The sequence below is a fragment of the Pelodiscus sinensis genome, chromosome 24 (assembly GCF_052426305.1).
Source record: "Pelodiscus sinensis isolate ZL-2025 chromosome 24, ASM5242630v1, whole genome shotgun sequence".
Lineage (NCBI taxonomy): Eukaryota > Metazoa > Chordata > Testudines > Trionychidae > Pelodiscus > Pelodiscus sinensis.
In genome coordinates, this window is record NC_143075.1 from 4836105 (window position 1) to 4855275 (window position 19171).

Here is a 19171-nt window from a genome sequence, read left to right on the forward strand (position 1 = left end):
GGAATTTGCTGGACCAGGGGAGGTCTCCTGCTACCAGCTCCCCAGCCTACTGCCCCTCCTTGCTGTTGCCCCTCCCCCCATACACCTCCCCACCATGATGCAGCTCTCATCTGCCCCGGACCCAGCCCCAGCTCTGGCTCTGCTGCCGGTCCTCCTGCCACCTGGCTCCCAGCCAGGATTCCATAGTCCAGCAACATCTCTGGTCCTGCCAGACCACAGATGTAGCCAGACCAAAGAGTCCCAGTTTTTGGAGGCCCAACCTAGACCGATGATTATGTCTTGGGGAAGCTTCAGTGGGAGGCAGAGGAAAATAAAACGGCCCCAGGGCATAGGAAATAGAAGTGATGCTGCACAACAGGCAGCCGTTAAACTGGTGTAGATACTGATTTGTGTCTCGCCCTTGAACGGTTAAAACACTGTTCAGACCATGAAGAGAGGGAGTCCGTGGGGAATGACTTCATGCTAGTGGCTCGGAGCACATGGAATCCATTCCGGGAGAAGGCAGTTGACGCAGAGAATAAATAAGTTCAAGAGGCACCGGGGTTCAGTGGGAAAGCAGGACAGTGGGGTGAAGAGGAAGAACACAGGCTGGGGAATGGGGCAGCCTTTCTGCTTCCTAAACCGTCTGAGATTATCAGATGGCAGAAGGGTTTGGCGGCCTGCACCTATTCTGGTTGGAGCGTTCTGCTGACACAGTACATTTGGCATGTGCTTCTAATATTGTGTTCTTCAGTGTGAAAAAAACCAACACCCTCGGCAATTGTTTTATTCCTTTGCCTGTTCAAATATGATTGTAATTTTTCCCAGGGGGTGGCTTAGTGGTGTAAATGTCAGGTCTGAAAAAGCTAGGCATCCCAGACGTTTGACTCAGCTCTTCATCCTTCCAGTGTGGACACACTGGCGCCGGGTACCCTGAAAGTACTCTGGATGCAGAGAGGGAGGAAGTACTATGTAATGTGCTGGTCTAGGGGGTGATCAGAAATCACAGGGCACTTGTCTCCTACTGGCCTTTATTCCTAACCTGCTGCGTCTCATCTGGTGCTTCTGTGCATCCCACTTTTGGGGCCATTGTGCTGATGGGGGGTGTGGAACAAGCTAGAAGTGTTACTTTGGCAAGTTTTCTACTTGTTTGCAGAGCGCTGTCTGTAGTTTGGGTTTATTATCATCCTGTAACGTAGCCAGTGTTCCCTGGAAGCTGGGCACTTGTACGGCTGCTTAGGAGAAATTCAAATGCTGCCCAGTTGCTTAGCAGAGCGCCTGCAGCTAGATTCTGTGTTTCTATTGGTGGTGCACATCTGCACATGCCTCGGTGCACATAAAATTATTCCGCACGTGGATGGAATAAATCCACACATGGATGGAAAAGATTGGAGGGAACATTGAACGTAGGGTGTATCAGACTAGATCAAATCACTCTCCAGCAAGTCCAGCATTCTGTGTTGCTATTTGCTGATCCCTGATGCGACAGAGAGCCCCAACACCATCATGCTCCTAATCTAATCAATAGCCCTGTCAACAAGGTGAAAGATGATAATCCTTCCTGACCCCTGCAGCCACTGAATTATGCCCAGAAGCCTGTCATTTGATTATCCCCTTATCAGTTTCTTACCTTGTAGCGATTCAGCCATTACTCTCGGTGACAAAATAATCCATTCCTACCTTCACAGCAGGTGCTGGGTAGGACTGTGGTTGTTTCTTATCCTATACAGCATTGGGGTGGAATTTGCAAGGGGGGGTGTTCTTGCCAGGTTCTGCTGTAAGCCCCCCCTGCTGACAATAACGTGATACTCCAGAGCTGGGCGTTCTTACCAGAGTGCGTCTTCCTCTGTCTAGGCTGCCCTAAAGGGTTCTTTGGGAAACAATGCAGGAAGAAATGCAACTGTGCCAACAGAGGTCGGTGCCATCGGATTTACGGGGCCTGTTTGTGTGACCCCGGACTTTACGGACGATACTGCCACTTAGGTGAGTCCGCCCAGCTGTAGAAGGGGTGGCTGACTGCTGGTGTGACCCCTGGTGGCTGAAAATGGCATAGATAGCTTTTCTCCTCCAGCTGGGGTCTGCTTCTCCTCACGACTTGGCTCTCCAGCCAGGTCGCAGTTTACCCATTCCAGGGTCAAAACTGTCCTTACTCCATCTCTGGGTCCCATGGGTCTCATATCCTTCTCTCAGGGCTTTCTATTATCCTCTTGTCGGGGGCCTCATTCAGGCTTCTTGCTCCTGCTTCCCTGGACTACTACGTCTCTCATTTTCAAACCGTCTTCCCACAGCCTGTCTAGCTTCAGCCTTTTCCAGGGCTGGGTTCTCCTTTGGAATCCCCCCCAACCAAATCCCAAACGAAAAGGACAACAAACCAAGCCAACTTCTGCCTGCCTTGGGCTTGACCTATCATCCCTCTCTCTCCTTCAGCTCTCTCCTCAAAGTCCAGATCCAGCTCTCTGATCAGGACTCACCACTGCAGCTAGCGGAGGCTCCGTGTCTCTCACAGAATCCTGCCAGACGTCTGTACTCAGGGGAGAATCCCCCACGACAGTCATCTCCTGGGTCCCCTCTTAGACCCTGCTGGCCTCTCCCCTCTCTACAGCCAGCGATGGACTGAAACATCCCTTCTCTCTGTCCCTGCCCCCTTCTAATCTGGTCTTCCCTTCTTTATAATTGTCACCCAGCTTCATCTTCAGTTAGGCCCGGTCCCCACCTGGCAGGTGCAGCCAGGGGAGTTCGTTTAGCCTCTCAGGCCTCATTAATCGGTTCAGAACCAGGAGGAGACGTTATCAGGCGGATCTTGGGGAGGGTTCCCTTTGGGCAGGGTCTTTGGAGGGTGATAATGATGCTGCTGGTCTGTCCTCTGCCCCGTGGTTTCCCAAAGCCCTTCCTGATGCTTTCCCGCCCATGTAGCCTGCCCAAAGTGGGCCTACGGGCCGGGCTGCTCCGAGGAATGCCGCTGTGTGCAGCACCACACCCAGGAGTGCGACAAGAAGGATGGCACCTGCAGATGCAAACCGGGTTACCATGGCAACAGCTGTCAGACAAGTGAGTGGTTACAGGGCTGCCCTGCGGCCTGTGCAGCTGCATAGGGCACCGCTACTTTGGGGGCACCAGTGTGTCTAGGGCCACCACCAGCCACAGGCAGCACCGGCTCTGGCGGCCCCATTGACCTGGCCCCACACTCTTCCTCCCAGCCCCGTGGGACCCAATGCCCCAGCCCCACACTCTGCCTCCCAGTCCTGTGGGACCCAATGCCCCAGCCCCACACTCTGCCTCCCAGCCCTATGGGATCCAATGCCCCAGCCCCACACATCGCCTCCCAGCCCTGTGGGACCCAATCCCCTGGCCCCACACATCGCTTCCCAGCCCCGTCAAATTATTGGACCCAATCCCCCAGCCCCACGCTCTGCCTCCCAGCCCCATGGGACCCAATCCCTCAGCCCCACACACCGCTTCCCAGCCCCATCAAACTATTGGACCCAATCCCCCAGCTCCACACTCTGCCTCCCAGCCTCATGGGACCCAATGCCTTGGCCCCACACATCGCCTCCCAGCCTCGTCAAACTATTGGACCCAATCCCCCAGCCCCACACACTGCCTCCCAGCCCTGTGGGACCCAATCCCCCAGCCCCACGCTCTGCCTCCCAGCCCCATGGGACCTAATCCTCTGGCCCCACACACTGCCCCCCAACCCTTCATTCTGCCTCCCAGCCCCGTTAGACCCAATCCCTTGGCCCCCCAGTCTCCTCACCCCAATCCTTTGTCCCCCCCCCCTGCAACCTCGCTCCACCTGCCAGCCCACAGTTCCGGCAGGCTGCTCTGCCCCCCAACCCACAGCTCCAGCAGGCTGTGTTATTCAGTCTGCCTGCTCACCCTCCTCCCGCCCCTAAGCCCCCCACACAGCTCCTGTCAACACAGCCCTGAACACAGCCCTACCCTATAGAGTCCCGGCAGGGGATGGAGGGTGCAGGCGTTCCGGCTGCGTAGGGCATTAATAATCACACCGAAGGCCTGAGTGGTTCGGCGACACAGGCTGCTTAGGGGAGTGTTTCCCTTGGCTTTGCTTTTTTAATCTTGCTCAGTAGTTTCACTGGGAGAACAAAGCACCACAAAGATCCTCCTTAAGGACCTCCTGTCACTTACAATAGGAACAAGCCCAATATTCAGCCTGGGTCGGCAAGGTTAGAGTGTGTAGCCCCACACACATGGGCTGCTGGTGGAAACTCCCCAAACTTGTCCAGCCGGGCGGGATGTGTGAGATCGGTCCGGGGTCTGTGAAATTTCCACCCCAAATCCCTCGAGTCCCTGATCCTCAGTGTGGCCTGCATGTTCGTCCCCACGCTGTCTGCTCATGCTGAATGCTCTCTCTTCTCAACAATGATCCTTCCTAGAATGCGACGCTGGCTACTACGGGGCTGGCTGCAAGAACAAATGTCGCTGCCACCCAGGAGTTTCCTGTGACCACGTGAGCGGAGAGTGTCAGAAAGAGTGTCCCCGGGGTTACCATGGAGACAACTGCGACCAAGGTAAAAGCCACACGTGGCGCTGGGCTGCAGAAGGCAGGGTGTTATGCAAGGCAGATGGTGCATGTATCCTGTTCCATTTTTCAGTGTATCCAAACTAGAGGGTGGGAAGGAGGAAAGCTCCCAGGTACGGCAGCCACCAACCTACTATGAAAGCTGAGAAACAGAATAACTGGGCAGGCAGAGTCCAGACATTTTACACTTTGCAAGGCTGATTCCTCTTGCTACAGCGTCCCTGCGCTGTTTGGGGTCAATAGATGTACATCGCTGTTATACTGGTCTAAAGGCTACTTGTCTCCCAGGTTACAAAGGAGTTAGTGGCACGGGTAACAATTTCCAAGCATGCTGTGGATGCAGGGTAGATTTTTCAAAAGGGCCTATGTGGGTTGGGAACCTAAGTCTCATTGGAAGTACAGTCTAACTGGCTTCCAGATAAGTGCCAAACTATTTAGAAAAACCCCCAGTTTCAATCTCTCAAGACATGCACGGAAGCATTTACAGCCCTTTACATCGAGGGAGGCACATTTCTTTGGAAAATGCGTAGCAGACAAATCAAGGACATAGGCTTGTACAAGGGTGGATGTGAGTGGTTTATTTTTAGGTAGAGGCTTCCTTGAAATGGAGCATTATTAAAGCCATTCATGTGTGGCTTCTGGCCTACATCCTCAAAAGCCGCCATTGGGACATATCTACACTACATGGAAGCTCGATGCTGCCGCGGTCGATCTTCCGGAGTTCAATTTAGCGGGTCTAGTGAAGGCCAGCTAAATCAAACTCAGAGGGCGCCCCTATCGGCGCTGGTGCTCCTGCTCCTTACAAGGAATAAGGGAAGCCTATAGGAGCATTTGTGCCCATCGGTCTCCTGCTGTGTGGACAGTGCAGAAACTCTATTTAAGATGCTTCAACTCCAGCTACGCAATTAACACTGCTGGAGTTATGTATCTTAACTGGACTTTCCACTGTAGTGGAGACCATGCCTTAGTGTCTCAGGTTCTGGATTCCCAGAGTGGCACACAGTCACGGGACCCGATGTGGCTTCTTTCAGACACTTCAAGCTGGGCTTTCGGAATCACTAGTCTCCTTGAAAATGTTGCCTTCTGTGTGATGGGGCTGTGTGCCGTGGGTGCAGATTACCTGCCTTAGTCCTCTTTCATCGATCTCCGAAGGGTTTGTGAAGTTCACCGAAGGGTTCATGAAGTTCAGAAATGAACTGGGATAAAGTTCTTCTCTGTCCCAACATCCAGTTCACACGGGCCATCTTCTTGCATACTTCGGCCAAGGAGCTTGCCAGGATGCCTGCCGTGCCCTCTGCCAGCTGCCTGTGCGGAGCCTGAGTATCTGTGAGGCTCAGTTTAACCTTCCCCTCCCTGAAGTAGTGAAGAAGGGACCACGAGAGCTACTTTTCCAACCCTCCAGGCTTGCCCTCTTACAGCGGATCCCATCAGCTGAATCGAAATGGCTTTCGACAGTAAAAGAACAACCAGGCTCTGTATCGAAGTCCTGCAGTTTCTTTAAAGGGTGGAATTTTAAAAATAATGATTCTTAATCAGAGCAGGAGAGAAAAGTTTCACGTTCTCCTGCCCGTGGGCACCTTGGCTTTTGTCAATGATACTATTTAGCCACATTTTCTTTTTATTCCTTTGACATCTATTCATTTTCAGGCATTCCCTCCCTGGCAGAGTGGACTCCCAGTCTCCTTCCTGCCTTTTATCCCATTGTACAGCTTTTTTTTTTTTTGATCTGCAGAAGGAAAAGAAAATCTTACATTTCAGTTTCAGTTTAACCTCAGTTTGTCCTCTTTCTCCTCTTTAGAGAAGAGGGCCATCCAGGAGTGTGACAACTGAAATACATATCCTCGGGGCAGTTCTCAGACTGCAAGAGACCTATGGCAGACGTGTGTGTTAGATTTTTTTGCAGGGAATGGCTTAGGTTGATGCAAAAAGGCATGAAACATGGCGGCAACAGAATTTAGAAAATAGCACTTTGGTTCAGACTCTGATTTGGCCCACGATCAAAAAGCACCATCCCCTTTGGGTTGGCTGTTTGGTTCTGTGGCTCATGTTATTATTGTTATTGCATGTGTGTTACATTGGTGCCGATGGGCCAGCCAAGAGGGGCCGGTACTGTTCAAACCCAGAGTGGCAGACAGTCCCTGCACAGAAGAACTTCATTCAGAGTAGACAAGACAGACACCGGGTTGGGGAAGGGCCATAAAACACCATCAGGGTGACCTGCATGGTGGCAGCGTGTGACATATTCATTCCTCAATTCTCGACCCATGAGGATGCTGCGGGGAGAGATGGCCCCATCTGGGCCCCATTTCTCCTCCTCTTACCCCAGAACAAACTACTTGGATCCCATAGGAAATATCCAAGTAGTGGCATCTTCCACAGAAAGTCAAAAACCCACAGCATAAAAACACTTGCTGCCGCACAGCATCCACATTCTTAGTGTAACCACCAAGGGTTTTAGGTTTGGCTCAAGTCTCATATCCAGGCACTTCATCTACACCCCCACTCAGCAGTTACAAACGTTAGTGTAAGTTAGTAGTGTGGACTTGTGCTGAATAATAGCACAGCAAATATAGCCCATTGATCTATAGCTAGAGATTTTCACCAAAATATTCCAGTAGAACAATTCAAAGGGTTTGCTTTTGTATCAGCCCTACATCCCTGTGAAAAGTTAATGACAGCAAATTAGCCATCTCAATAGGCTTTGCCCCGGTGCCTGCAATGCACGTGCTCTGCTGACATGAATATCCTCTTAGTGACAAGATCTGTGGTTTAATTTTGTGTTCGAGTATGACAGTGCTGCAAAAAGAGACAGAGGAAATAAGAAAAGTCCTTACCCCACACACTCTTTTGCCCATCACTTTAACCAAATCAAACTATTTCATTAGAATACTTTCCCTTTTTTTTCCCTTCCAATATTTTTTCATTGGCATGTGCTTCCTGGTATTAGTCAGGCGTATAAATGACTGGGCCAAAACGCAGTAAGAAAAGTTGTTCATTTCAGGTTAATTTCATTCTGATCTTAGGCAGGAGGTGCTTAAAATCTTAAGCCCATTCGTATCAGATTTCTCAATCTAGCAAAGCTTTAGACTCTAGGGATAAACCCTGGATCTGAGCATGCCTCAAAACTTTGGGTAGTCGTGTCCTAGCTTTGCAGCTGGCCCCCTTTTGTGGTAAAAGTCTGATTTTGGGGTTGCACATCTGTACTGAGCAGCTGAGACCTGGGAAGATTGTCCAACACTGTCTGAGATTTAGAAAAGTGCTTTTGTCTCCCATCATGACCAATGTTATGTCCATGGGACTAACCAAATGCTACTGATTTTCTTAGTGATTCTTCCATGCCAAACAAGCATTATTCTCCTGCAGTTCATGCCCTCTTTCTTCTATATGCCGCTCTCCTTGACAAATCTAAGAAAGTTTTTGGAATCTGCCAGAGGAGATGCAGGGATCCTTTGCAAAGTTTGTGCTTCACTCCAGCATTCCTGGCTTCCAGTCACCTAGGAAGTAGAAGTCTTTCCTCGGGTCACTGGTGGCCTCAGATCTTACACATGGCAGAGAAATGTGTTGCCTCCAGAGCAATTGAGCTAATTCAGAGGCTGGAAAATTGGACCAGGAGATGCTTTTGTAAAGAATAAGAAAGGAGCTAAGTCCTCAGGGAAGAGTCACAGGAAATAACACAAATATTTGCATAAAAATAGTGGGCTCTTGACTCTTGTTTGGGTCTGGAAACTATTAAAGAGCGAAGACAAGCATCTGCCATCAATTAACAGAGAAGAGAAACACCAGAAAACTCTGCCCTGTTGCTCTTTAAATCTCTGAACTGGTGTGTTCCCCTCCCCCCTTCATCTTTCGTGAGTGTCCACGTGTTTCACTGCCTGAGTCTCATGAAACTCTGGTGTCTTTGAACAAAACCACTTGGAGCATGGAGCTCTCCTCAGAGAGTCAAATAGGATGTAAGGCTCTTTGCCTTTGAGGCACTCGGTCCACGTGGGACTTAATTACTAAACCAGATCGTCCTGTAAAAAAAATAAGATCTGACTTTCGCAAATCATCCTCGAAGGAAATGAGAACTCTGCAGTCCTCTTGTGCGTGGTAATTCTGTCTCTCGCTTTGCATTAAATTATCCAGTCGACAAGTGCTGTTTCTTGAAGGTTTGACTGTAATGTCTGAGAAATTCCGTCTTAGCCTTTGGGGGTCTTTTGGACATCAGGCTATGCTCATCATCATCATCATCATCATCATCATCATCATTTCGGAGAGCAGAGGTTTGACCCATTTGGAAAATAATGTGCTGCCATGTATGTGTGTGCACAGCTGCCCCCTAGTGGATGGGAGCTCAGAGGTGCTGAGGTGTTGAAAGTCATTCCTATCGCTCAAGTGGGTGAGGCAGGCAGTTACAGGACCGCTGACAAGGGGGTCAAATGGGGCAGCTGCCTCAGGGCCCAGCAATTTAAAAGGGTTTGGAGCTTCCGTCCCCCACCGCTGCTACAGCGGTAATGACAGCAGCTGGAGCCCTTTAAATTGCCGCCAGAGTCCCGGGCAGTACTGAGGGGCTAGCTGGGGGAGGCTAGCCACCAACCCCACCCCTTCCACATGAGGCCCTGACCCTTCTAGAAGCCGAGGGCCACTGCCCCGGCCTTGCCCAGGGTGCAGTGAAGTCTGTCGGCTGCCCTGAGCAGCTCTGAAGGTTCTTAGTGCCGTTTCTCCTGGCACTTGCATGTGGTTATCTGACATCAGCGGTGTCTGTGTGGGCACCAATACGAATCCATTTTATTTGTGACGTAGGGTATGAAACGGGTGCTTCGTGCAGGGCATTGGCTCTCCTATTGTATCCTGTAGCCATGCGATAATGGTGAATTGAGGCCATTCCAATCTTTGGCTGGCAAGAGACTGATATGACAATTGAATGGTTGTGACGTCTCCACAGACTGTACTGTTGAGGCAGGAAACCACTGACCCAAGCAGAAATACCCTCCTTCGTTGTTAGGGGGACACCGGGCAAGTTAGATGTGTGAAATCCTTCTCACTCTCTCCTAATTTGCCGTGCTTTTGTCTTGTTTTTTCGGGTGAGCTCTCCCTTTGCTGCACTGACTATTGCGGTTTAACCCTAGATGAATTTGCCAGACGTTTCTTTGGTAAGATGACAGAAACACGTTGCCAGAAAATGGGTCTGCTGCATTTCAGTGCAAGGGAGCCACTGACCCGACGTCTTCCGTGTCAGAAAGACGGGTGGGCTGGTTTGCAGATAATGCCATGTCTCGGCGCTCACGGTGCTAACATCTGGCAGGGCCTGGCTGAATCCATCCCCTGCCTGTGGAAGCATGTGCCTCTGATAAGGCAGGGTCGCATTCATGGCAACGAGCCATAGGCAGCATGGGAGGGCCGTTTGGCCTCGAATGCTAGATTCGGAGCCCCTGTTGCTGGGCCCTGAGCTCTGTGGCAAAAGGGCAGGCAGCCACAGAAGAGCCTCTTTTCAAACAGGAAACTAAAACCAGTGTGGTTGTGTGGAATTTCTGTGCTGCCTCTTTGTCAGGGACCTCCCTGGGGGCATGGAGGCTCGCGGGAGGCCTCGACAGGGGTGGAGGGCACGGTGGCTGGGGTGAAAAACAGAGTGGGAGGCTGGTCTACTGAGGGGGAGGGCATGGTGGAGAGCAAATAACTGAGTGGCTACATGCACAACGTACAAAGGCCCCTTCCTCTCCTGCCCCCCGCTGCAGCATGGAGTGCGTCTGCAGCAGCAATGTCTGGTCCCATGTTCATGCCGCACCCCATAACCGCTCTCCTCAGCAATAAACAGTGCGGTTCTGCTCCTTTCCATTTGAGGGGGCCACGGTCCCTCTCCCCTCCTGATCCATGCACCAGGAAGCAGCCAAAATTAGACCCACCGAGTCAGGGAAGGTTGCTGCTTTGGGATGGTGTGAGGGGTCTGAGCCATGATTGACTGACGCTCTTCTCTTGGGTAACGTGTCATAGTGACCCTGTGGTATCTTCTCCATTATTTTAACTGTAGAGTGTCCAGAAGGGACGTTTGGGGTTAACTGTCTACAAGCCTGCTCCTGCGATGGCTCTCCCTGCGACCCTCTCACTGGAAAATGTATCTGTTTGCCCGGCAGGACAGGACTTGATTGCGGCCGAGGTGAGGAGGCAAGAGGTGTGTGTGGGGGGGGGGGGGGGGGGGGGGGGGAAGTGGGGATAGAGCTTAGCTGGCAATTGGGGCTTTCTTTTCCTTTTACTAAATGATTTTATAGCAATCTGCACATAGATTGTGTGGAAGTAAAAAAATAAAGCAGCATTCTCCAAGCGTACAAGACGCTGACAATGAAACCAGCTAGGCAAGGCCCGTTGTCCACGCTGAATGACGTGTAAGCAAGTGATCAATGGCAGGAGGAATGAAACGTGAGATGGAGTTTCCAGTGGTTGCCGTCGAAGGAATTGTTATTTTCAGAGTAGTATTTATTTTTATGGTCCTCACTCTGTCCCCTTGCTGGCTGGAAGACCAGAGATCCCTAAATAAAAAGTTAGATACCACAGCTGGAAGATATGAGTCATCTTGAAATGTCTTAGTTCTAATAGCTTGACTGAGCAATAGAAGACACATAAGTACAGCACTTAATAATCCCCCTCAGCCATTGGAGTGGCTTGTATCACTTTAACTAGGATATCTGACTCAGCTTTTCACTTCTCAGCTTCTTGGCTCCTTTTTGGAATTAAATGCAGATCTTGGGAACACTGAGCAAGGTCTCTGTCTAGCACGTGAAACCCAAATTGCAGGAATGCAGACACCTACTTGACATATTTTCTTACCGAGGCATAGGTCAGAATTCACCTGGAGCAGTGATACGGTGAAGCAGCAGGAACACATTGGCAACGGTTGGGCAAGGGTTTCATGTGTGCATAAAGCAGGCAAGAAAGCAAACCCGTCTCCATACACAAGTGAGCATGGATGGAGAGCAGCATCATGCAGAAGGCTTGCAGGCAGTGGTCCCTCTAAGCTGTGTGGCCGTCCAGCTTTGCAGGTGATTCCTCAGCCCCACCCACTCAGAGCTGACCTACTGGGCGGGGCTGATGAATCACCTGTACAGCTGCACAGCTTAGAGGGAACACTGCTTGCAGGATCAAGCCCCTTTTAAATCTCAGTCAGTGTCTGGCCTGTTTTACTATAGGCTGGACTACACTACAGGGGGGATCGATCTAAGTTATGCAACTTCAGCTTTGTGAAAACCATAGGAGAAGTCAGTGTACTTAGATCTATGTGCCACGGTATCTTCACTGCGGTGTGTTACCAGGCAAGGCTCTCTCATTGAGGTGGAGTACCGGAATCAAGCTGAGAACAATTGGCAATCAATTTATCATGTCTATACTAGACTCAATAAATCGACCTCTGCTGGCTCGATCGCTGCCCATTGATCCATCCAGCAATGTAGATATAGCCTGTATATCCCTCACCATCCCATATTTGATATACTGCAGCTGCCTGCATGCACAGTCACTGCATTGTGTGTGTTCAGCTCCATACTCAGCAGAGCGCTTTGGAATACCTGGACCCTCCAAAGAACTAGAGAAAACTTGGCTCGGCCTAGTTGATCTTAGTAACTCTGGCTGGCATTTCGTTTCACGACCAATCCCCGGCACTGGATGAATTGTTCTTTCTGAAACAGCACTCTCTGAGACTCCCAGCAGTGTTGCTTCGGTAAAGGGCTCGTGGGGTTGGTCCTGTGCCCACCATAAAATTTAATTTTTCCTCTAAAATATCAGAAGAAAATAAAGCAAAATTCAGGTTAAAAATCCCCCCAACAAATGGAGCCTGCTTATACCCATAAGAAGCAAAGTGGACTCACAAAACCGGTTCAGGAATTAATAGCCTTTCCTGTGGGGCCGGCAGCATCTTTGAGTTCCTAGGGGCAACATACCTGTTTTCACTCCCACTTTGTTTCCCTAAAAGGAGCAGAACAGAGAGAGTGTTTTGGCTGCTCAGGGAATGGCGTTCCAGACCCACAGACCTGGGGCAGAATGATGCCATTCCTAGCCCCCGACACTGGGGTGCATGTCGTCTGACCCTCAGCTCCACACATTGTGAGAGAGGAAGTCTGGCTCACAAGAGCACAAGTCTCCCTTAAGTCATCAAGGGTACATCTAGACTACAGGCTTTTGTCGACAGAAGTTTTGTCGACAGGTACTGTCGACAAAACTTCTGTTGACAGAGAGAGTCTAGACTATATCCAGTTCTATCAACAAAGCAAGCCACTTTGTCTACATGACAGTGTAGATGCAATAACGCCTTCTGTCGACAGAACTCTGTCAACAAAAGGCATTATTCCTCACAGAATGAGCTTTACAGCTGTCGACAAAACTGCCGAGTTCTGTCAACGTTATGTCGACAGAACTCAGCGGCAGTGTAGACGCAGGTATAGTTTTGTCGACAAAAGTCCACTTTTGCCGACAAAACCCTGTAGTCTAGACACACCCAAAGAAACAATAAAATAACCCTGTCTCTTCAGTGCCCTTTAAGGGCCTTGTAACGAGGTGCCCAGGGCTGTCGTGTTTGAAGGAATGCTCTTGAATCAAAGAAAGTGATTGCCCAGCTCATTCAGTGTTCCAGCCACTCCCGGAAAGCTTGCCTGCTAGGGGAGGACAAGGCTTGTTAAGTTTACATATGGGACGCGTGCTGTCTTTTTCCTGTCATTAGCTCCCCTCCTGCCCCTGGAGTCAGGTTTCGTTTCGCTCCAGTCACAGGCGCAAGAAGCAGGCCGGGGAGCGTTGCTTTTGTCTGGCTTTGTTTATTTCATGTTCATTCCTCTTTCCCAAATCCAGCGAATCAGGGGGAAAAGCTTGATTCAAAGTAAATAAGAAAAATAAAACTTCCTGGGGAAGGTAAACAGAGCAAATGTGCTCTCTGGAAGCAGGAGGGTGGGATGGGGCCCTGGAATGTGGGCTGGGGGGAGAGAGAAGAGGGGAGCAACAGATCTGGAAACTTCCAAGTGCTTTTGGCAGCATCTTTTGTTTGTGGCATTTGCTTTTGCTACCCCCTGGCCGGGAAGTGAGGAGCAGCAGTAACAAGAAGAGCAGGAAGGTGGAGAGTGAGCAGCATGGGGGTCCTAAGCCACTTCCTAGCAGACAGGTGTCTGCCCCTCCCCTGGCATCCCTCTCTGTGTGTGCTACAGCTTGCCCCGAGGGCCGCTGGGGAGCAGGCTGCCAGCAGATCTGCCCAGAGTGCGAGAACAACGCCAGCTGCGACCCTGCCTCCGGTGTGTGCCGCTGTCCGCCTGGGTTCCTTGGCCGCCGCTGCCAGGACGGTAAGGGGCTGCTGGGGCCGGGTGCGTTCTGCGTCTCCGCCAAGGCATGTGCCTGGTGGTCACTGGGGTCCTCACAGGCGAGGCCTGGAGTGTCCCACCCGGCTGGCTGAACAAGAAAGGGAGCTGAGCACGGAACACCCCAGAGTGCCGGGCCCTTGCTGGTATCCTCACAGCTCCTTCCTGCCAGCTGCCGCGGGCCCCTTCCAGAGGGAACGTGTGGACGCCCCCAGGGCTGTACCGGTGCCGTTGCAGTGCCCGCGCTGTGCTGGCATGGCCCCACGGGGGGGATGCAGCCTCCAGCTACTGTTGAGGGACGGGCACGCCCATCAGCATCACTGCAGCTGGACTGGGTGCCAGTTTGGCAGAGCCACGTCACCTGGGACTGCGCGTCGCTCACGCACTAAATATTAAATGTAGCCTCGTCCCAGAAACCACGGCACCAAGGGGCTGGGCAGCTGGCCCCGTCAGTTCCTCGCTCTGCATAGGCACCCGCCCTGGGACCTGGCAAGTCCTGTGGAGATAAAGCTGAGCAGCTCACGGGTAAGAGGCTTAACCGTCCTTCCCCCCGCACATGGAAAGAAGCAGCACTGCAGGAAGAACGTGGCCCCTCCAGGCAGGTTTCCGGAGCCGGCCAGCCCAGGAGGGAGCCTCCGAGCTCAGGCATGCAAGGTTTTAAAAGCAGGTCGCTGGGGGCAGAGGGGCCAATGCGAAGGGCCCCGCTCGACAGCCCCGCTGGAAGTCAGGGCGTGTAACGCACACGCTGCCTCTCAGACACGGACCCGCCGCTCCGTTGCTATAGCAGCCGTTTGCGCTTCATCTCTCTCTCCCCCTCGCAGCGTGTCCAGCTGGCTGGTTTGGGCAAGGCTGCCAGACGCGATGCCGCTGTGGGAACGAGGGGCACTGTCACCCGGCGACGGGGAGATGCCGCTGCGCTCCTGGCTGGACTGGGGATACCTGCGGGAGAGGTAGGCTGCCTGGGTGTGTCCTGGGCGTTGTGGTGAGGTCGCCAGTGCTCCGTCTCGGTTCTGTGTCTTCTGTCGGCCTCTGTCCGTGCTGTTCCTGTCAGAGAACCTCGCCCAGCCCCTCTGCCAAGCGGCCCCGGTCCTCCCTCGCCCCTTCCATTTTCTTTGTGGAGATCGTGTTTGCCAAAAGGACCCTGTCCCTGTGCAAAATGCAGTGGTGCCCTCGCCAGGGCCTGAGGCTGCATCCCTCTGGCTGCGTCCACACGACCCAGTCCCATGTCTGGAGGCCGCGCACAGGCAGAGGAGAGAAGAAGAGCCCTCCCTGTGCGGTGTCTTCGCCCAGCGGCGCTGGTGGGGCTTTGCAACTCAGGGAGGGGTCTCCCCTCTGTTTCAGCCTGTGACGCTGGCCACTGGGGCCCAGACTGTGCGCACACGTGCAACTGCAGCAACAGCGATGGGAGCTGCGACATGAGGACTGGACAGTGCATTTGTGACGCCGGCTACACGGGACTCCGTTGTGATCAGAGTGAGTGTCGGCAGCGGGTCGGTCCGGCCCTTAGATTCCCGGCCAGAGCGCTCAACCTCGCTCAATTCTGCTGGCTTGGGTGGTAGGAAAAGGAGCTGACCTCGCAGCCCTGCCAAGTGAAGATCTCTGCTCGTCCACAGTGGTAAAGGAGCAGGTAGCAGCAGGGCAAACTTTCCCCTTCTGGTGCATTTATTGGGAAATGGAGCTGGTCCTTTTCCCCATACCCAGCCTCTTTGCTGCTCTTGTAGAGCCTCAGTGTTACAAACACCAGAGTTACCGCCTGACCGGTTAACCACATCCTTTATGTGGAACCAAAATAACACGATTGGGTAGCAGAGAAAAAAAAAGGGAGGAAAGAAAAACAAAGTAAATACAGTTCAGTGCGATGTGAAACATAAACTTTAAAAAAAGAGAGAGGAAAGTTAAAAAAAAAAAAAAGATTTGATACGGCGAGGAAACTGATTTGGTGCTTGTTTCATTTACATTAAGATGTTCAAAGCAGCACTTTTCTTCTGCACAGTGAAGTTTCAAAGCCGCACTAAGTCAGTATTCTGGTGTAAACTGTTGAAAGAACAGCCAACATTTTGTTCAAAGTTACGAATGTTTATTCCCAAGGTGTTCATAACTCTGAGGTTCTGCTGAATGGAGCGCCCATCACGATGGGTGGTTTGGTGACGTGCACCTGTTCCCTAACCACCCGTCTGCTCCCACCAAACAGCTGTCAGCCCGGCTTTCGTTCCCCGTTGCCCTCGCTCGGCTGGGTGCGCCCCAGTGGCCTAGCTTAGCTGTTTAAAGTCTCCCTGACTGGAAGGAGTCGCTGGCCAACATGGGTTTCTTGTATTTGCTAGAGTGTCCTGAAGGCAGGTTTGGGCTAAGCTGCCGACACCGGTGTCAGTGCGACAACGGAGCTGCCTGTGACCACGTCAGTGGGGCGTGTGCTTGCAGCCCTGGCTGGAGTGGGACGTTCTGTGAGCGTGGTGAGTATCCGGGGATTGCTCCATTAGGAGATGAAAGGAGCCTGCTGTGTCTACTGGGATTTGTCCTACTGGAAATGTTGAAAAGAAGCCCCCAGCCAAGCTACAGAGAACAAGTCACTGTCCCAAGCTGGCCCCAGAGTGTGATTCTGGAGAGAACAGGTTCATACAAAGTAACTGAAGGTGCACGTCAGCAAGAGGTTATAGACACAGCCTGATGTTTGCACATACACACGGGTGGGTATGTTCTGGCCCCATGAAGGGTATCTGAATGTTGCCTGGTGCATGCATTTGAAAAGGATTGCACTGCATGGCCTGCTTCCCACGGAGACTGAAAGAGTCACAAAAGCCTAGTCAGAGGTAAGAAACCCCAGTATCCCACTCCACATAGGTTGGGCACTTTGGCTTTGGGGTAATGATCCAAAGTAACTAGGGGTCTAGAGATCACCAAATGAAATTAATAGGTAGCAGGTTTAAAACAAACAAAAGGAATTTTTTCTTCATGCAGTGCACAGTCAACCTGTGGAACTCCCTGCCAGAGGAAGTTGTGAAGACCAGGACTTTAACAGGGTTCAAAAGAGAACTAGATACATTCATGGAGGTTAGGTCCATCAATGGCTATTAGCCAGGATGGGTAGGAATGGTGTCTCTAGTCTCTGTTGGTCAGAGACTGGAAATGGATGACAGAAGAGGGATCATTTAATGATTCCCTGTTCTGTTCACTCCCTTTGAGGCACTTGGCACTGGCCACCATTAGCAGACAGGACACAGGGCTAGGTGGACCGCTGGTCTGACCCAGTCTGGTTGTTCTTATGTATGCTCTTATCCAAATCAAGCTGATCACAGAACCTAGAAGATGAGAGTTGGAAGATACCTCAGGAGGCCATCTAGTCCAACCCCCTGGTCTAAGCAGGACCAGCCCCAACTAAATCACTAATGGGTGGCGAGTCCCCTCTGCAGCTGCGAGCCCCTTGGGGCAAGGACCATCTATGTCATTATGGCTGTGTCTACACTGCACCCCTTTTCCGGAAAAGGGATGCAGATGAGACAAGTCGGAATTGCAAATGAAGCGGGGGATTTAAATCTCCCTCGCTTCATTTGTATAAACATGGCTGCCGCTTTTTTCCGGCTCGGGGCTTTGCCGGAGAAAAGCGCCAGTCTAGACGGGATCTTTCGGAAAAAAAAGCCTTTCGGAAAAAAATCAGGATTAATGGATCTTTCGGAAAAGGCTTTATTTTCCGAAAGATCCCGTCTAGACTGGCGCTTTTCTCCGGCAAAGCCCCGAGCCGGAAAAAAGCGGCAGTCATGTTTATACAAATGAAGCGAGGGAGATTTAAATCCCCCGCTTCATTTGCAATTCCGACTTGTCTCATCTGCATCCCTTTTCCGGAAAAGGGGTGCAGTGTAGACACAACCCACGTGTTTGTACGAGATTCCAATCCTTCGCTAGGGCCTATAGACTATCTCAATACTCATCCTAGTCCAATATTTCCAATCATGGTAGCTAAACCCTTAGGCTATATCTAGACTGGCATGATTTTCCGCAAATGCTTTTAACAGAAAAGTTTTCTGTTAAAAGCATTTGCGGAAAAGAGCGTCTAGATTGGCACGGACGCTTTTCCGCAAAAGCACTTTTTGCGGAAAAGCGTCTGTGCCAATCTAGATGTGCTTTTCCGCAAAAAAGCCCCAATCGCCATTTTCGTGATCAGGGCTTTTTTGCGCAAAACAAATCTGAGCTGTCTACACTGGCCCTTTTGCGCAAAAGTTTTGTGCAAAAGGACTTTTGCCTGAACGGGAGCAGCATAGTATTTCCGCAAGAAGCACTGATTTCAGACAGTAGGAAGTCAGTGTTCTTGCGGAAATTCAAGCAGCCAGTGTAGACAGCTGGCAAGTTTTTCCGCAAAAGCAGGTGCTTTTGCGGAAAAACTTGCCAGTCTAGACACAGCCTATGGGTGTGTCTAGACTACATGGCTCCGTCGACGGAGCCATGTAAAGTAGTTTACCCGACATTTAAATAATCCTCGCTTCATTAAAATAAAGATGGCCGCCGTGCTGTGTCGACAATCAGCTGATCCAGCACAGCGCGGCAGTCTAGGCGCGGATCGGTTGACAAGGGAAGCCTTTGGCATTTCACGAGGCATAAGGGAGCAGTCGACAGAGGCTTCCCTTGTTGACCAATCCGTGTCTAGACTACCGCACTGTTCCGAATCAGCTGATTGTCGGCACAGCATGGCGGCCATTTTTATTTTAATGAAGCAGGAATTATTTAAATCCCCGCTTCATTGACTATGTTGGGTAAACTACTTTACATGGCTCCTTCGACGGAGCCATGTAGTCTAGACACACCCTTAATGTCGCTCAATGTCTTAGTAACCAAACTTGCTAACCAAACGAGTTGTGAACCGTCCTTTGAGATTCGCCAGATGCTCAGACAGACACCAGCAGGTTTGTCTGCTCCCATGGGCCGGAGCCTTAACGAGAGAGATTGCTGAGATCTCCCCACAGTCACAAACCAGGGTCTGTTTTGCTTTGGCCAGAATGCCCCGGATCCCACATCTTGCCCGCCGCTATCTGCAGCCAGCACAATAATGTGTCGTTTGTACGGTGAAAACCAAACAAGTTCAAAACTCCCCTCTGAGTTGAGTGAGACCCTGAAGAGGCCATTTCAGTTTAGACCCAGATTTAAGCCCCCTGGTTTTACGGAGGGTACTGTGACAGACCTCCCTTAGTGATGGCTAGAGGACCCCGCACTCACACAACGAAGGGGAACACCAGGAGCTGGCAGCCGCTTTGATGACAGGTTTACATTGGGGGCAAGGACCAGAAGGAGGGGAGCAAAGAGGGAAGAGACGATTAGGCCCTGAGATGAGCGTGTTGCTGCATCCGCATGCACAGGAGAG

The 19171-nt window shown here is 51.4% G+C and overlaps 1 protein-coding gene across 4 annotated transcripts in view; it reads left to right on the forward strand.

The window, feature by feature from the left end:
• The window catches only part of MEGF6 (multiple EGF like domains 6), a 287060-nt gene that overhangs the window by 238318 nt on the left and 29571 nt on the right, over window positions 1-19171 (forward strand). For 2 of the 4 annotated variants that reach the window (XM_075906529.2, XM_075906531.2), the window contains 8 exons: window positions 1834-1962; window positions 2893-3027; window positions 4374-4508; window positions 10527-10667; window positions 13678-13809; window positions 14646-14774; window positions 15166-15297; window positions 16146-16274. In XM_075906529.2, the coding sequence (XP_075762644.2) occupies window positions 1834-1962; window positions 2893-3027; window positions 4374-4508; window positions 10527-10667; window positions 13678-13809; window positions 14646-14774; window positions 15166-15297; window positions 16146-16274 (1062 nt within the window). The remainder of the gene's footprint in view (window positions 1-1833; window positions 1963-2892; window positions 3028-4373; window positions 4509-10526; window positions 10668-13677; window positions 13810-14645; window positions 14775-15165; window positions 15298-16145; window positions 16275-19171) is intronic. The other 2 variants (XM_075906530.2, XM_075906532.2) reach the window with 1 other exon arrangement.